General features: G+C 39.8%; 1 protein-coding gene across 1 annotated transcript; it reads left to right on the top strand.

Annotated features, from left to right (window-relative positions):
- Positions 1-421: 421 nt before the first annotated feature.
- bmal1a (basic helix-loop-helix ARNT like 1a) lies at positions 422-17,695 on the top strand. The gene is made up of 19 exons (XM_056251011.1): positions 422-576; positions 3,483-3,541; positions 3,645-3,792; positions 5,879-5,899; positions 6,013-6,051; positions 6,174-6,206; positions 6,314-6,471; positions 6,594-6,673; positions 6,772-6,864; positions 6,949-7,066; positions 7,154-7,303; positions 8,824-9,070; positions 9,361-9,467; positions 9,587-9,737; positions 15,941-16,029; positions 16,107-16,215; positions 16,296-16,389; positions 16,745-16,838; positions 16,925-17,695. Exons 3-19 carry the CDS (start codon positions 3,653-3,655, stop codon positions 17,080-17,082), a joined length of 1,881 nt encoding a protein of 626 aa, XP_056106986.1. The 5' UTR covers positions 422-576; positions 3,483-3,541; positions 3,645-3,652; the 3' UTR covers positions 17,083-17,695.
- Positions 17,696-19,189: the final 1,494 nt, after the last annotated feature.

Below are 19,189 nucleotides of genomic sequence, written 5' to 3'. Positions count from 1 at the left end.
TCGGCTAGTTTCTCTCAAATGAATTATGTAGATTTATTTGAAAAGCCACATTTTTATTAAATAATATAAACTATTAAGAATACTGTAATACTGTTACATATTACATATCTGGGGAAATCCTTTGGAATTCTTATTTTAAATAACAGTTTAGAATTTTGCATCTAGAATTTAAGCGTATGATTCTCAACAATCTCATCCATTTCTCCATTGAGCAAGAACCATCACTGTAAAAAAAAGAAATAAATAGGCAAGAACATTAGACAATGCAGCAACATGCGATTGAGAACCACCCCTTACTGGGATCATCAGCCATGTCGGTGAATCGCAATAAACCCTGTTTGATTGGCTATTCTGTATGTCAATCATTCTGCCGTGAATGTAACCTCCATTCTGATTGGCCAAAATAAGTGCAACTATTTATCCAAAGATCTTATTGGTGGAAAATATAGGTTAGTGGTCCGACAGTCACACGAAGGAAAGAAAAGTAGGTCAGAGACTGATTCCGTTTATGTCACAGTTCCTCACGGACCGGACGTCAAATAACCGAATAAACTGTGATGATCAGCTATTCCTCCGGTAAGTGTGACGTTTTGACGTTTGACAATTATCTCTATGTATCGCGTAATGCTTATCGATGTATTATGTGCGGTTTTTTGTCCTCTCGAATATTGATTTCAGTAGGAGGGGCGTCTGTGACATTTCTCAGGTTGAATACCTTAGAACCGATGCAGCTGCCACCACAACAAAATCAACCATGGTGTCAGTGATTTAAGTAAGAAAGCCATCAATCATAGCAGAACGCAGCCACAGAGACACCCGTCATCGATGTGAGGTTAATGATCTGCGTCGCCTTTAAGTCGGTTGAATAGAGGGAGTGCAAGTGTGCTTGAGCCTCCTGTGTGGGTTAGTCACTTCAAAAGCTAACGTTACTTGCATTTACATTATTTGACTGCTGTATTCGCCTTCTAAATTGGGGCTCTCGGATCCTTAGTGGCTGGCTGTCTATCTAGGCAGCATTTTGTGAGGCTTAGTAGGCTCTCACAAGTGATGCTTTCTAGGTAGGGTTTGAGTCAGGGCTATGTTAATCAGTAGCGTCATTGTGCTTCCGATTGTGGTTTACCCAAGTCCGTTTTACTGTCGTTGTAAAGATACCAGTTTAAAGGTTGTGAGGTTGGCCACCATCTATATGTGCTTTTTTTAACCAGTCCGCGTAAGTAATAAGAGCTAGAGACAATTGACTTTATATATATATATATACACAATATGGCTGTATATATATATCTACAATATGGCTGTATATATACATTTACATTTATTTATATGCTTAAACACACACATAGTGGGGTCCAAAAACCCATTTAAAAAATCTGTCATTTTAATTAAACGTGGAATATTTAAAGGGATAGTTCACTGAAAAATGAAAATTGTCATTAATTACTCGCCCTCATCATGTCGTTCCAAACCCTGTAAGACTATCGTTCATCTTTCGGAACACAAATGAAGATCTTTTTTGATGAAATCTGTGCGATTTCTGTCCCACTGTTGACAGCTACGTTTCAAAAAGTTCATGAAGGGATCTTAAAAATAATCCATATGAATTAAGTGGTTAACTCCACATTTTCTGATGAACCGATTGAATTTAGGCTTTTATTCACATTTGAACATTGATCAGCGAACATAAACAGAAGCTCAACCAAACACAACACGTGAGAACATATCTCATTGGTTCTTGAGGAAGCTCAAACGTGCTGCGTAACACACGAGAATGAACCTCTTTGGTTCTCGCACGTCAATCGAACATTCTTGAGCTTCTGTTTACCACAACTGATGTGAGCGTTGATGAATGAGTGTTTATATGTGAATAAAAGCCTAAATTCAATCTGTTCAGTGTAAAAAGCGATCGTGTCTCTTCAGAAAATTACCTGTTTGTGACACTGACCATGTAAACTCATTTTTACAAAAGGTCAGATGTTCTGTGCAACTATTAATTATTTTAAATATAAATATTTATTATTAAAATGTAGTTCATATGTTTGTATTTATTTTGAATATGTATTATTAATAGAATAGAAATGTTATTTTTTTTACTTGTATATTTCAGTGTAATATTAATATTAAAAAAGTAATTAATTAATATCGACAACAAATAGTACTTAAAGAATTTAAAACATTTAAAACAAATGTGACAGCTTGTCCCAACCTGATATTTGTAAAAACTACTATACCTTAAAGGACAGGACAGTTTGCTTCCAGTCATGAAAAATCGAACAAGTTATTATGTGAATGCTGCTTTCATATTGTAAGATGGGTGTGCTGCATTCCTAAAGTACAGCATCAAACTCTCATCATTAGGGCGTTCATCACTATTGACTTCCAGAATGAGTTGTTTTTCCTTTAACCACATCTGGACTTTCTTCCATTCATCCACACACGTCACGTTTCTCCTGAATTTGTCTGTAACTGTAACAAAAAATTGAGGCTCATAATTGGGATGAGTAATACAGGTATAATGCAAGGGAGCTTTAATATGCATAGTTGGCTTTCGTCAAACTGAAATCATCTTGAATTCAAATAAACTGAGATGACCTACTTCTATCTTTTTTGCTCGTCACTTTCTTCCTCTTTTTTTTTTTCTTTTCTTTATATCTGGCAGTCTGAAGGCAAGCCCACGCATTCAAGAATAGATCATTTTAAAGATGGGCAGAGTGCCGGTGATGCATGAGCTATGCATCTGTATGCTTGAATAAAACCAGTTTTGTTATATACCCAATAACACTGTTATTATAACACTATGACTGATGTGTTGTCGCATGTAAAACTGTGCTCTTGCTCCAGAGTGGGCATTGAAACGGCTGATTGAAGGGTCTGTGAACACAATTTCAGCAGAAAATCCCGTTTGAACACAGGGGAGTCCTGTTTCATTTACGGCTGGAGAAAATCGGTCTTCTGGTCCTTTCTTTCTGCCAGTTGCGTTTCTGTAATCTAAATGTGGCCTAGATTGCGAGCTTTCCAAGGGTTTCCTGGCAACCAGATCAGGTCATTGATGAAGCTCAGTCATTCCTCCTGGTGTATGTGAGTGAGTGTGGGAGTATGAGCGAGATTGTTTTTCCTCATTTGCTTGTTAATAACAAGGTTGCCCAAGCTAACCTATTAACAACTTAGAGATAGTTCACCCCAAAATGAAAGTTCTGCCATCATGTTTTCACCCTCAAACCTGCATAACATTTTAATTTGAGAAATGTCTGTTTTTTTTTTTGTTTTTTTTTCATACAATGGAAGTCAATGGGGGTCCAAAACTGTTTGGTCAAAAAAATAATGGTTCACTTCTCAGACAAAGTGAAGTCAGCTATTTTCTATTAATGAATACTGACTAGTCTTGACTGTAACTCATAACCTCAAGTGTGACGTCTATGTGAAACTGAAATATAGTTTTTCGTTGTTTGAAACCCATTTGGTAAATGCAGCTGTATTGTTTTTCACAGGATCTTGCCACAGGTGGAATGCCATGTATTGAACACAGCTGATTGACTGAATCTGTGCAGTGAGCATCTTTTGTTTTCTATACACGCACATTGATATAATTTATAGCATATTGTCGCCACTTTGAAGAACTGTAATGTTCTTAGAATCTTTTTTCTCTTAAGATGATCTAATGGCAGACCAAAGAATGGACATCTCCTCCACGATGAATGAGTTCATATCCCAGAGCTCGGCAGATCTCATCAGCAGTTCCATTGGCACCACGGGCATGGACTACACCCGCAAGAGGAAGGGCAGCACCACCGAATACCAGTGAGTAAACTCCTGATAGTATAGGATATAATAATAGTAAAAAAATAAAAAAAAAAACATTTATGGGTTTTTGTACCTTGCAACTTGGTCTGAGCAGTTCCGTATTTTGTTTAATAAAAAATAAAATAGTTACAGAAAACAGTAATAGGGACCTTTTTAAATTATTTACTCTTTTTTTTGCACTAAAAAAACTGAAATAATTTTAATTATTTAAAAAAAAAGTTACCTGTTTTTCAGCACAAGCATCTTTTTTTCCTCAAATATCTGAAAAAAACAATGTCTTTTTCACTTATTGTCTTAATTATAAATAATATGTAAGTTATACAATTATTTTATTTTAAAGTAAAATATTGGAAACACAGTAAGGTCCCATTAGTTAAATGGTTAATGCATTAACTAACAATGAGCAAAACATTTGTTATAGTCTTTAATGAAATAAAAAATTTAAAAAACCAGCTGTTCATTGTTACTTTATATTAGCTCTGGTCTTTTGATTTTAATAATGTATTATTACATGTTGAAAATAACATTAACTAAGACTAATAAATGCTATATAAGCATTTTTCCTTGTTAGTTCATGTTAACTAATGTAGTTAACTAATGTTAACAAATGAAACCTTTAGGGCTGCAACTAACGATTATTTTGATAATCGATTAATCGGACGATTATTTTTTTCGATTAATCGGATAAAAAATTCAATTAGATTTTTTGTTTATTATGACTAAATAAAACCCTGTTACACTTTATTTTAAGGTGTCCTTGTTACAGTGTAATTATATATTTAAGTACAGAGTAATATTAAGTAACTACATGTACTTACTATAGGAATAGGGTAGGATTTGGTTGAGGGTTAGTTGCATGTAATTATGCATAATTTACTGTTATTACTACAGTAAGTACATGTTACATATGTAACAAGGACACCGTAAAATAAAGTGTTACCTAAAACCCTAAATTAGGATATTTATGTGTAAAAGTGTACTTTAAAAAGTGCAAAAGCCACACATTGAGTTTTACAAATATCAATATTTGCATTGTTTTTAATGATAATTGCTGATGGCAAGTTGACAACCATGATTAATGTAAAAAAAAAAACATTTATATCCAACATATTGTTTTAACACAATTTTTGTTAAAACAAATTTACAGACATGTTGTTCAGATGTGAAGATATAAACTAAAAACATCTCAAATATATAATTCATTTAATTTTTATTTAAAATTAATTGAATTATAAGGATAATTTGTAAAAATAAATATAGAAAGACTGAAAACAAGCGTGTGAACGTAGAGGCGCAGTAGATCGCGTTTGTAAAACAATTAAAACTTAATAGTAGACAAATGCTATATAAAGAGAGCGGAGTGGAGGTACGCAGCAAGCTAACAGGCTTGATTAAAAAGACAGGAAAAATGATGCATTAATGCACAAACATTCGCTGAAAACCACTGAGTACAGTGACTAAAAAACAATAATTTACTGCTGCTGTTATTAACTGCCTTTATATTTAGTGCTTCGCTTTGTAAAGACCGTTTTAATTTAATATTTCTGCGGTAGCACTATTTTAATCCATCACTTATGTTTGCGAGCGAACTGATTGCGCAACCTGATGCTCGAGACGCAAAATACAGACATCCCAAGTCTCCCGGAAGTTCTGGAAGTCACCCGCATATTGATAGCGGCTCGCAAATTAGTTCAAACTCCCGGGATTTGAGCACGCAAGCAAGAGCGCGTATGCGAGACAGAAGAGACTGTGCTCCAAACCGTGTAGCGTGAGCGCACGGCAGAGCAACGGAGGGAGAGAGACCTTGCGTGTGTGCCTCATGAAGCGCGTGTAAGACAGAGAGCATCCTGATTGGCCTGTTTCAACCAATCACCAGTAAACGCTCCCCGTGACGTAGGCAGACCAACTAATCGATAATGACATTCGTTGACAACGATTTTCATAATCGATTATTATCGATTTTATCGATTAGTTGTTGCAGCCCTAGAAACCTTATTGTAAAGTGTTACCAATAGACATATATTTATATAATAGAATGTTATTTTTAAATATTTATAAATATGTTTTTAATTTTGTTTTACAGAATTGATGGCTTTTCATTTGAGTGAGTACAATTCTCACATAAACTTTGCCCAACTGAGGTCATTCAAAATAATTGACATCATTTGTTGTAAAAACTTGTTTCATTGAACTCTGTGGTGCTGTTCATTTTCACAGTGATAGCATGGACACAGACAAAGATAAGACACTGGGAAGGTAAACATTTTACCATAAACAAATTACATGCTGTTATCTTTAAATAGTTCTAATACATAACGAGATGAACACATGAATGATTAATAAGTAATAAATAAATAAATCTTTTCTCCTAAATCCAGGGATGAACAGCAGGGCCGGATAAAGAATGCCAGGTAGAGTGAAGATGAGGCTTTTCTCTGCTTTGTTAATATGTTGTATGTAAATGAGATCTGGTGCTTGTATCTTTTCAGCTGATTTTTTTTGTAATTTTTTTTTTTAGGGAGGCTCACAGTCAAATAGAGAAGAGGCGCAGGGATAAGATGAACAGTTTTATAGACGAGTTAGCATCGTTAGTCCCCACTTGCAATGCCATGTCTCGCAAGTTGGACAAGCTCACTGTACTGCGCATGGCCGTCCAACACATGAAGACATTACGAGGTGAGAGTTTTCTACCACAGCATGGGCCAAAATGGATCTAAATGAGCTCATTATGATTTTAAAAGCAAACTTTTTCCATATTAATTATGCCTGACTTTTCCCTTTCTTTCTTTTTCTTTTAGGTGCCACCAACCCATACACAGAAGCCAACTATAAACCAGCATTCTTGTCGGATGATGAATTAAAGCACTTGATTTTAAGGGTGTGTTTAAAATCTCAACTCCAAGGCTTGCGAGATTTGATTATATGGAAAACTGGTGAGGATCTGTTTTAAAACTCTTCTTCCCCCTCTTTCTACAGGCTGCTGATGGCTTCCTCTTTGTAGTTGGTTGCGATCGTGGAAAGATTCTCTTCGTCTCGGAGTCTGTTTATAAAATTCTCAATTACACTCAGGTATATTTTCTTTACACTGATCTCTTGCTGCTATGCAGTGAAGTGTTTGACGTTAATACAAACTGTTTTGTTTTGAACCATCAGAATGATCTGATTGGCCAGAGTTTGTTCGACTACCTGCATCCAAAAGACATTGCCAAAGTGAAAGAGCAGCTGTCATCGTCAGACACGGCTCCACGGGAACGACTCATCGATGCCAAAAGTAAAGTTTGTTTTATTAAGTGTTTGCAGTCATTTGATTCACAGTTAAGCCAAAGGCACTTGGACTGATGTTCAGTTCTCTCTGAAGCTGGTCTACCAGTGAAGACTGACATCACTCCCGGCCCCTCCAGACTGTGTTCAGGGGCTCGCCGATCATTCTTCTGTAGAATGAAATGCAACCGTCCTTCTGTCAAGATGGAGGACAAAGACTTTCCCTCAACGTGCTCCAAAAAGAAAGGTATTACTTGCCTTGCAGTTTGTTTGCATGAGTTAAAAAATCGTATGAAATAAAAGGCATATTCACACACTCACACCCTCACCCACTGGCCACTTTATTAGGTACACCTATTCAACTGCTCATTATTGCAAATATCTAATATCTAAATTTAAACTTCAGTTCATCAGAATGGGGAAGAAAGGTGACTTTGAACGTGGCATGTTGGTGCCAGACAGGCTGGTCTACTTCCTGGACTTCGGCTTCGGTCCATCTATCGCAGTTTCCATGTTCGTGGAGTAAATATATAGGCTATAAACTGTGTTTGCACAGCTTTTTAAAAATAGCAGGTGCCAATGTTTCGCATGCGTTCGCCCAATCAATGTACACTTGCGTGTTGCGTCACTGGTAGATCCCATTGTGCTGGGTTATGCATATGGCACACTTAACTGTCATCATCTGATTGGTTGAATTCTACAGGATGTGCGGGAGACGTGTGTGTTGCGTTCTTTAACGGTCCGCCTGGAAACCAAGATGCCGTGGCGCCAAACTCCCTCATGGAAGAACGCCATCGTGTTTACACCTGTGACAATAAGCGCTTATTAGGATCAATTAAATGCTGTATTTTCAAAAGTATGTAAAGTTCGCAGCATAAACTCTTTAAAATATGTCCAAGAGATTTGCACGCCGGTCTGTTATTGTAGGGACATTTTCACGCCCCTAAACATGACGCGGAACAAAACGAACTGTGATTGGTTGCTTTACATGTCAGTCATGGCCAATGAAAGCTGCGATAGAGTCCAGTCCTTCTGCCATTAGTCTGAAGATCTGGCTACGTGAGACTAGACCCTACTCTTTGCTAATGTAGTTCCCCCAAAAGGCGTTCCTAGAACTAAAATCGTTCCCAGTTCCTGCGGTGCGAACTATAGGAACTATGAAAAGGTTCCTCCGGTGTGAAAGCCCTTTTAGTCCCCTCTGCCTGTGCGGATGTCTCCACTCTTTTTTTCACACAACAAGAAGAGAGACAGGGTCACTGAGATAATGCCCTTTTAACTTCTGCAGAGGTCACATCTCTGGTTTGAGTTTGGCTTGACCAATGAAAAAGGTGTAACTTCAAGCATTTTCCTGATCAGAGTGTGCTGGCAGTTTTGTGTCCCTTTATACTCTGATTAATATAACAAGCATACAATGCATGTTATAAGGAGGTGATATACACCAATATGCAGGTTATTTTAATATGATACATGCTACCAATAAGGTTTCATTAGTAGACAAAAACATAATAATACACGCAATGTCCTGGGGATATGCATGTTCATTCATAGAAGGTTTGTCTATTAATTAGTGGAGAGAAGCCTTTTTTATAAAAAAAAAAAGTGACTTTTTATAATAAAAGTGACTTGGCTTGTGTCAGCAGGGGGAATAAAAGTTTATAATGATCAGTGGGAGACCAGTCTTCATGAAGCCTGCTGGGACCGTTGTTCTTTTAAATCCTTCAACTGCATTGCTTCAAAGACTGATGGGAAAATCTCTCCTCTCTACAGCAGACCGCAAGAGTTTCTGTACCATCCATAGCACTGGCTATCTGAAAAGCTGGCCGCCCACCAAGATGGGTTTGGACGAGGATAACGAACCTGATAATGAGGGCTGCAACCTTAGCTGTCTAGTGGCCATCGGCCGCCTCCATCCGCATATCGTCCCTCAGCCCATGAACAGCGACATCCGTGTTAAACCCACAGAATACGTCTCCCGCCACGCTATCGATGGCAAGTTCGTTTTCGTCGACCAGAGGTGAGAACATCATCTACAAGAGTGATTCGTTTGTGAGATTTCCTGAATGTTTACTGAATCTCTCAGGGCAAACCACTAAGATTTAATATGCAGTTTAGTTTACACTTTTTAAGTATACACTTACACTAATAATGCCTGAGGTGAGCAGATTTGGTTACTCTCTGAAATGAGACTTGAATTGTCACAGAAACCTCAAGGTTCTACAAGTATTGATTTCAGTTCTCATATCAGTGTATTAGTGTCTCATCTAATCTGTTAGCTCATCACTACAATTCATTGTTTCCATTTAGGGCGACAGCCATCCTGGCGTACTTGCCCCAGGAGCTTTTAGGGACGTCGTTTTATGAGTATTTTCACCAGGATGATATCGGTCACCTCGCCGAGTGCCACAGACAAGGTTTCGGTTTTATTTACTTGATCCTCTCATTCATACCGTTTGTAAATAAATGTTTTATTTTACTGTTATAATGCCAGTCAGTATCACATTTGTAATAAATGCTCTCTTTTTTGTTTCAGTGCTACAGATGAGAGAAAAGATTAATACAAACTGTTACAAGTTCAAGATTAAAGACGGCTCTTTCATCACTCTAAGGAGCCGCTGGTTCAGCTTCATGAACCCCTGGACCAAAGAAGTGGAATATATAGTCTCTACAAACACTGTGGTTTCGTAAGTGTCGCATCACATTTCAGTTGTGAATGTTTGTTTCATTAAGAAGATGCTAGGCCAAAATGATTAAAACAGCATATTCCTTGAATCAAGCAAAGGAAATGTGCTCACAGTTTACATACTTTTTGATAGACTATGAGCCCATCTACTTTCTTAATAAATCACCCTGGTGTTACTGTACACAAATAACCAGTGCAAGTGATTCTAAAGAATATAGATGTTTTTTAAAGACAGTTTAAGTTACATTTAACAAAAGATTTCTGATGACATAATGAAGAAAATAATGTTTTTAAATAAATCTATATTTATTCAAAACTAAAAATACTACTATATATCTGTAATATTAGTACTATTTTGTAGTATTATTTATCATGATATATATATGTATGTGTGTGTGTGTGTGTGTGTGTGTGTGTGTGTGTGTGTGTGTGTGTGTGTGTGTGTGTGTGTGTGTGTGTGTGTGTGTGTGTGTGTGTGTGTGTGTGTGTGTGTGTGTGTGTGTGTGTGTGTGTGTGTGTGTGTGTGTGTGTGTGTGTGTATGAAGAGTTCAGATGCAAAAGCCTCTTAAGTCCCAGCTGAAATTTTCTTCTAGAATTATAATTTTTATCAAGCTTGTATATTTAAGTTCAGTAATTTCACTTAAATGACAATGAAAAGTACCTATTAATTGTCATTTAAGTGAAATTACTGAACTTAAATATACAAGCTTGATAAAAATTATCATTCTAGAAGAAAATTTCAGATGGCACTAGAGGCTTTTGCATCTGAACTCTTCATGTTAATTTCTGTTAATGATACTAGTACAGAATAGTATTGATAAAATCATATATATATTAAATAACATTTAATGTTATACATTTTTATTATTATAGACATTTTTACAACCTCGCGGGAGTGCGGCTCCAGTCTGAACACACTGGTGGCGGTTATGACCGCAGTTCGAACACGCACTCTGAGTCATTTTCTGGGTGCGTGGGAATCAATTCCGGGCATCTCACCATGGGTGTTGGGCTTAATTCGACACGGGTATTCGCTTCAGTTCAGACGCAGACCACCCCGCTTCAACGGCGTGATCCCGTTATTAACTTTGCCCCAAAACGTTCCCGTTCTGAGACAGGAAGTTCTCAGTCTGCTCGAGAAAGGAGCGAATGGTACCCAAGAGAGGGGGGGGGGGGTCTCCGTCCAATCCTGGACCTGAGACCCATAAACCGAGCACTTCACAAGCGCGCATTCAGAATGACAACCCTGAAGCAAATTCTGGCACAAGTTCGTCCCGGGGATTGGTTCGCTTCAGTGGATTTAAAGGACGCGTACTTTCATATCCAGATAGCAGCGCGCCACGGGCGCTTTCTGAGGTTTGCGTTCGAGGGCACAGCTTATCAGTACTCAGTACTACCGTTCGGATTGGCTCTTGCCCCCCGCACCTTTTCGAAGTGCGTGGACGCGGCGCTTTCTCCCCTCAGGTCGAGCGGAATGCGCATCCTAAATTATCTGGACGATTGGCTGATTCTAGCCCACTCGCGAGAGGTGCTAATCGGTCATGTGGAAATGCTACTTCGTCACCTGGACTCGCTGGGAATGCGTGTGAACGTACAGAAAAGCGTGTTCGCACCGAGTCAGACCACAACATTTCTGGGAGTGTGCTTGAACTCAATATCGATGCGAGCCCATCTCTCTCGAGAGCGCATACAGTCTCTGGCTTTGTCTCTGGACCGCTTCAGACCAGGCAGGTCTGTGCCACTAAAGGAATTTCAGAGGCTGTTAGGTCTGCTGGCAGCAGCCTCCCCAGTGTGTCACCTGGGGCTACTGCATATGCGCCCGCTTCAAATCTGGTTGAAGCTCCGAGTTCCTCAGGGGGAGTGGTCGTCCGGCCTCAGGCGCATCACGGTCACTCACAGCTGCATTCGCACTTTGGTGCCGTGGAGAAACCCGGCGTTATTCAGTTCAGGAGTCCCCATAGGCACCGTGGCGCATTGCACCGCGGTCTTGACGGATGCATCAACCTCAGGCTGGGGAGCGGTGTGCATGGGCGCGACTGCCTCAGGCTTGTGGACGGAGTCGCAGCGGAAGTGGCATATAAACCGCTTGGAATTGAAGGCGGAATCCTTAGCCCTCAAAGCCTTCCGGTCACAGTTAGAGCGTCAGCATGTACTGATTCGGACCGACAACATGTCGGTGGTCTCATACATAAATCGCCAGGGAGGCGTGCGCTCCAGACCCCTATTCGAGCAGGCGGCGAGCCTCCTGCTATGGGCAGATCGGCACTTTCTATCCGTGAGAGCAGCGCATATTCCCGGTGTTTTGAATCGCGGAGCGGATATGCTCTCGAGGAATGGGATTCCTCAAGGAGAGTGGAGGCTTCACCCGGGATCGGTGCAGATGATCTGGGATCGATTCGGGAGGGCGGAGGTCGATCTGTTCGCCTCGAGCGAGAACACGCACTGCCAGACGTTCTTCTCGCTGTCTCGCTCCCCCTTGGGACGGACAACCGACGCCTTGACTTCGCGCTGGCCGAGTGCCAGGCTTTACGCCTTTCCTCCGGTGAAGATTCTGCCTACAGTGTTGTGCAAAATCAGGGAGGAGAAAGCGTCTGTGATTCTAGTTGCCCCGAACTGGCCAAATCAGCCCTGGTTCGCGGACATGATGGAATTACTAGTGGACTCCCCGTGGGAAATTCCGCTCAGGAGAGACTTGTTATCGCAGGCGAACGGCACGGTATGGCGACCTTCATGTGTGGCCGCTGCGGGGGCTCTGAATGAGCGGGACGCTCTACACTCTCGAGCAATGAGCACTATCTCTGAGGCGCGCGCCCCATCCACTAGGCGTTTATACAAATTGAAATGGGAAGTTTTCTCTAAATGGTGCCAGGATATCAGTATTGACCCGGGTAACTGCACCGTGTCGGATATTCTACGCTTCCTTCAGCACAGGAGGGATAATGGGAGTTTACCGTCCACTCTGAAGGTGTATGTGGCTGCAATTGCTGCGTTTCACCCCCCGATCGAAGGACAGTCGATCGGTAAACATGCGTTGGTGATCAGTTTTCTCAGGGGAGCTAGGAGATTGTGTCCGTCACGGCCGCCTTCTGTGCCGCCGTGGGATTTAGCCCTGGTGTTGAGGGCTCTGTCTCTTCCACCGTTTGAACCACTGCCTTCAATTGCGGTCAAGGAGCTTTCCCTGAAAACTGCTTTGCTTCTCGCTCTCGCTTCAGCGAAACGTGTGGGGGACCTGCAAGCTTTCTCGGTTCACGAGGACTGCATTCGTTTTGGACCGGGAGATTGTAATGTCACTCTTCGGCCAAGACAGGGTTACGTTCCGAAGTCACTCAATACTCCGTTCAAAGCGCAGGTTGTTTTACTGCCTGCGTTGTCTTCTGAATCGTCGCCTGATACTGACGCTCAGAACGCTGTTTGCCCAGTCAGGGCTTTACGGATGTATATGACTCGCTCAGCCGCTTTTCGCCAGTCGGATCAGCTATTTGTGTGCTTTGGCGGTTGTAACAAGGGACGTGGAGTTTCAAAACAGAGACTCGCTCACTGGATTGTGGACGCTATCACTTTGGCTTATGATTGCCAGGGGGTGGTCTGTCCCCTCAACTAGGGCTGGGCGATATATCGCACGATATGTTATGCGCATCTCTTCAGTAAAGCCGGTTCCTTGATTAGTAGTAAATCACCTTCACCTGCTTTCAGATGAAAGATATGATGCAGATATGAGTGTTAAATTAACACGCAAGAGTGTTAAAGTTAATGAGATAATTAAGTGATTAATTTAGTGATGATTGAGCATTATTGAAGACACCTGATGTTAACAAGCAGAATCACTGAAGGAGAAAATCACAAATTGTAAGCCACCGTTATGGCGATCAGTGTTTGCTTTAGTTGGACTCTTGACCCTTATACTTTCTTCTTTAAATTGGTTTGTCTGCTGTTATTGATTTTGATTTATAACAGTCAAATGAACAAATAAAAGTGTGATCTGATAGTGTTGGTTATGTTTTGGCATAATCATGCTGTGATCTGAAAAATGAAACTTATTGAGATAGTTTGGTTTAAATCATTAGCAACAGCTTTGTGATTCTACATCATATTATTATCAGTATTTTTCTTATAATCCAAAATATTTAATAATCATTGTTCTGATCAATACACTTCCATATGAATTTATTTAGAAACACAGACATCAATAATCAGCCTGTGAATCTCAAGAATGGTGACAATAATAATGCATGTTGCAGTGGCTGCCACCAATCACAACTCATTAATGGCTCCCATCATGCATTGCGGTATGAATAAATTATGATCTGAATTGTCTATGTAATTTACTTTTCCTAATTGAATATTCTGCTCGTCACCATTGTTGAGATGCATTGACTGAATCTTGATATCTGTGTGTGCCTAAAAGAAAGATTTTTTTTTTAAACAACTCTTAAGAAATCCTTTACATTATATCTAAAATTCTGGATATTTATGCAGAATCACAGTTATGTTGTAATCAACAGCATAAATCACAAACATAAAGATCAAATGATGATTGTCATAATATAACCAACATAATTAGATCTTTTTTTTTCTTTGTTGATCTGGCAGTTATAACTCAGATACAACAGCCAAACAAAATCTAAAGTTATTAATCTAAGGGTCAAGAGACCAACTAAAGCAAACAATGATCGCCATAACGGTGGCTTACAATTTTAGATTTTCTCCTTCTTTAGATGCTCAATCATCACTCAATTAATCACTTAATTATCTCATTAACTTTAACACTCTTGAGTGTGGACTCATATACACTCCCAGGAGTGTTAATTTAACACTGGAGTTTTTGCTGTGTACAAAGAGCCGTAGTTAACTGACAAGCTGAGCCATATCGCATTAAATATCGCTGGCGATACGTCCGCGATATTAATGCGATATGGCTCAGCTAGTCAGTTAACTACGGCTCTTTGTAGTAAATGCCGCTCCATCTGAAAGCAGGTGAAGGCGATTTAATACTAATCAAGGAACCGGCTTTACTGATGAGATGCGCATAACAATATCGTGCGATATATCGCCCAGCCCTACCCTCAACATTAAAGCTCATTCGACGAGGGCGATCGCCTCTTCGTGGGCCTGGTCCAGAGGTATGTCTATAAGGGACTTGTGTTTTGCTGCTGGCTGGTCTTCTCAGAATACTTTCGCCAGATTTTATAAGTTGGATGTACCTTCTGTTGCATCTCAAGTGCTTTCGGTGAGTTGAGCTTTCAGGTTGTGCATGAATTCTGGATTTTATGTGTTGTGCTTATGCAACTGTCGCCGCTTTGCTGCTGACTTGTATTATACTTGCTATTATGTTGTGTTGTTCTGCCCTGAATGATTCAGTGCAAGGCTTCCCTCTATATCATTTGCTTGGGATATGCAAATTTTGACAAGGTTTAGAAAGCGCGCTATTGGCTCGCTTCGCCCTATCAGGAGCTTGTATTTCCAGTAGCACAGCTATTGGATGTAGGTTCTGTCATTCTCGAGTGGGTGGGTCACTGCTCCACGGCGGGATTTGACACAGTTCCCATACTACGTCATCGACGTAAATGTCGAAGTGACCGCCTTGAAAGGGAACGTCTCCGGTTACTTTCGTAACCTCGGTTCCCTGAAAGGCAGGGAACGAGACATTTACGTCGAACGCCGTGTCGCTTGTTCATTCGAGCGTTCAGTCGTGATTCTGATGCAATTGACGAAGTGTACGCAATTTATACTGCCAGCGCTTGTCAGTATTTGCATATTTTGCGTCAATTGGCCAGCTGTCTCCAGCTGGCGTTAGCCCATAAGATTTCAGCAGAAGTGAAGAAGGGGAGGAGTTCCCATACTACGTCATCGACGTAAATGTCTCGTTCCCTGCCTTTCAGGGAACCGAGGTTACGAAAGTAACCGGAGACGTTACTACTACTACTAATACATATTATTGTTATAATATTACATAAATTAAGCAGTAATAACTTAATTTATAATTATTATTGTTTTTCCTAATAATAACAATGTTATTATTTAATATATTTAATTGTGTGTATACATATAATCTGATATTACTTAGATTAAATAGTACTAAATATATTTTGTTGTTTTCTTTTATTTATTTATTTTATACAGAAATGTTACATTTCGAATGTAAATGGATTTCAAAATATATTTCTTGTTGACTTTAATACAGAATAATATTGTTGCTTGTTTCAGGGGCAGCGTGCTTGAAGGAGCAGATCCTAGTTATTCCCAGACAGCCTCGTCCCCTCAGAGTATGGACAGCGTTTTAACATCAGGAGACGGTGAGATCATTTTCCAGCTGTTGAACAGCAGTTTCTCATACACGCCTGTTTTTAAAAATTGTGTATGTTTATGGCAGGTGGAGGGAAACGCCCTCTTCAGACGGTTCCTGGTATTCCGGGAGGGACCAGAGCGGGCGCTGGCAAGATAGGACGCATGATAGCTGAGGAAGTGATGGAGATTCAGAGGTACTTGCAGCATCTGGCACATTTAGGTTACACCGTCACAAAAATGATCTTGATTCTATAAAATGATGTCCTGCCCCCAGGATCCGAGGCTCCTCACCCTCCAGCTGTGGCTCAAGTCCTTTAAATATCACTGCCACTCCCCCACCGGACACCTGCTCTCCAGGGGGCAAGAAGGTGAGACACTTTCCTCGTAAATAGGTCCTTGACCACATAGTATTGAGACCAAGATATACTCACGGCGAAGGGGTAAAAAGAAGAAAGCTGAGAGCCCCGTTTAGATGAGTATGTAAATATGTGAGAACACAGAAAGCATCCGATCATAGTGATGTGGATAGGAGAAATGAACTGGTGAACATTTCCACGGAGTCTCAGAGCCACACCTTTACATAATCGCCATGGACCAATGGTAGTTCGAAGGTTTTTATCAGCCAGAGTGAACTCTCCTGCAATGTTCGCTTTGGCAATCTGTTTCTTCGATTCGGAAACACTTCTTCTTGTTTTTCTTTAACATTTATCTCTTATGTTGTAGATTCAAAATGGTGGAACTCCAGACCTGCCGTCAGCAGGAATTGTGCCCGGACCCGATTCGATAGGATACCCATATTCAAATAATTCATTAATGAGTGAGTACACGAGTCGGTCTCGCTTCAGTGAACCGCAAATATAGTATTCTCATGCAAGTGCACTAAACGAATCTCTCCGCCTGCAGGTGATAACTCGCATCTTAGCATTGACATCATGGAAGAGCCCGGATCCAGCAGCCCCAGTAATGACGAGGCAGCCATGGCTGTTATCATGAGCCTCCTAGAAGCGGACGCTGGCCTTGGTGGACCTGTGGATTTCAGTGACCTACCCTGGCCCTTGTGAAACCGCAGCAGACTCCGACCACAGGATGCTTGATGGGTCTAAGCGCAGGTCACCACAGCAGAGGCTCATGGGACAGGAAGTGCACCGCAGAGGTGTGCGGAGGCTAAAGAGGCTGTGGTGTTAGAAACAGGACCTCATACTCAAAGCACCCCAAATGGTTCAGCTGCATACTTCCTGCCGAATGAGGATCTGTGCATTTCCCATCTACACGGTTTTATTCCCGACCTGCCTGTTCCTGTGTAGATATCGGCCTGGATTATTCCTGTGGTGGTACCCATCAGCAAACATGGATATCTTTCTATAAATATATATATATATATATATATATACCATTTTGTTTGTGTTTTAATGTTTTTACACTACAAAAGTTGTTGAAATGTTAAATATTCTATATGCAGATTGTAACTAATATTGTAATTCTATTATGTAAGATTTCTTTATGCAAAATATATATGGTTAAAGTGTAACGTATCAGCAGTGGATATTTTTAAAATAAAAAAATCTTGTCTTAACAGTGCTTTTTTATTTTTTTAGATGGGCACTTTACTACCTACTATTAATATTATATGGTTAATGTTTATCTTGATAAATAATAAATATACTGGCTGCCACAGATTATCCATGTCCTTTGGAAAAATGCTAGAGAATTTTCCTCAAGCTCTTCTCATGCCTGCTTTGGCCAATGTCTCTTTCTCTGCCTTTTGATTGGTCCTTGGCTGGGATATTTTTGTTCTATGTTGCCATCCAGTGGTAAAATCTTTGAGGAAATGAAATGTGTTGTCAGGGGAAAGAGACTATAGCTTGGCAGTTGAGTTCTGGATTATAAAATCAATTAGAGCCATTTTTAATTATTTTGTAGGTCAAGTAAAAATGATGTGCATGGTTTTGAGTATTCTAAATCAATTTAAAGCTCCATTGCCTTTGTTCTCAAGTTTACCGTTTTGAGTCGAGCTAAGTATAATTTGCACGGTTTTACGTGATATATGATAATCGATCGTTAGATTTAATCATGCTATGCTTTTTTTCAGTAAGTTGGTCAGAAAAACAAAAGTGGATATTAGTTACTTATTCAGGTGACATTTTAGGGTGAAAATTCTTATGTTGGTCATACTTCCAAAAAGTAGAATCTGCGATTGTGAATGGCAGTATCCACACCAGCGCAGCGACTGACAGCTGCACATTCCATAGGCACATTCTCCTCAAAACATTGTATTCATCCGCGTCATGCTAATTAAAGCTGCAGTCCGCAGTTTTTCCTCTTTGTCGCCATCTCTGTTCGAAATCTGCAATTGCAGTCATTCGAGGAATTATCAACTTTACGTGAGTTGTACCCATGGTTGTACCTCGGCACGGCACATCTCACGTAAAGTTGATAATTCCGTGAATGACTACAATTGCACATTTCGAACAGAGATGGCGACAAAGAGGAAAAACTGCGGACTGCAGCTTTAATTAGCATGGTGTACAATTGATAGAACTTTAATAGGATTTTAAAGGTGATTCTCACATACAAATACCATAAAAAAATGTGGGGGTCAGTTAGTTTTTTTTAAAGAAATTAAATTGATTTGGTTAGAATGCATTCATTTGATTAAAAGTTACTAAATAGGTTTACATTGTTGCAAAGTTTTCTCTGTTTTAAAAATGTGTTTTAACTTTACAATAAATAATCCTGAAGAAATCTCCACTAAAATATGAAGCAGCATGACTTTTCAACATTGATAAGAAATTTGTTGAGCAGCAAATCAGCATATCAGACTGATTTCTGAAGGATCATGTGACACTGAAGACTGGAGTAATGATGCTGAAACTTCAGCAGTGCATCACAGAAATAAATTACATTTTAAAATATATTCCAATAGAAAAAGTTATTTTAAAATTTTACAATATTACTGTTTTAAACAGTAGCATATGTATAGAAATATGTTTATTTGTTTTAAATATTTCATAATGCATTCAGATTCAAGGTGCATTTACACAATGTTGTACTAAAATGGAAAACTTTTTCCTTTTCTTTTTTAATAAACAGGCGACGTTTGTCAAACCAATCTCCCCTCACAGGAATCTGCAAAAGACAATAACGATAATGTTTTCAAAAACTTGCACT

This window comes from Rhinichthys klamathensis, unplaced genomic scaffold, assembly GCF_029890125.1.
Source record: "Rhinichthys klamathensis goyatoka isolate OS25496 unplaced genomic scaffold, OSU_Roscu_1.1 h1tg000076l_1, whole genome shotgun sequence".
NCBI lineage: Eukaryota > Metazoa > Chordata > Actinopteri > Cypriniformes > Leuciscidae > Rhinichthys > Rhinichthys klamathensis.
This window is presented reverse-complemented; position numbering and strand designations above follow the sequence as displayed.

What these genes read in the sequence shown, in the direction of transcription:
- bmal1a (XM_056251011.1), top strand. Translation starts at nt 3,653, where the DNA reads ATGGCAGACCAAAGAATGGACATCTCCTCCACGATGAATGAGTTCATA. An exon ending in GGCAGCACCACCGAATACCA is followed by an intron (nt 3,793 to 5,878) that starts GTGAGTAAACTC and finishes TTTGTTTTACAG; the next exon opens with AATTGATGGCTTTTCATTTG. An exon ending in ACGACTCATCGATGCCAAAA is followed by an intron (nt 7,067 to 7,153) that starts GTAAAGTTTGTT and finishes TTCTCTCTGAAG; the next exon opens with CTGGTCTACCAGTGAAGACT.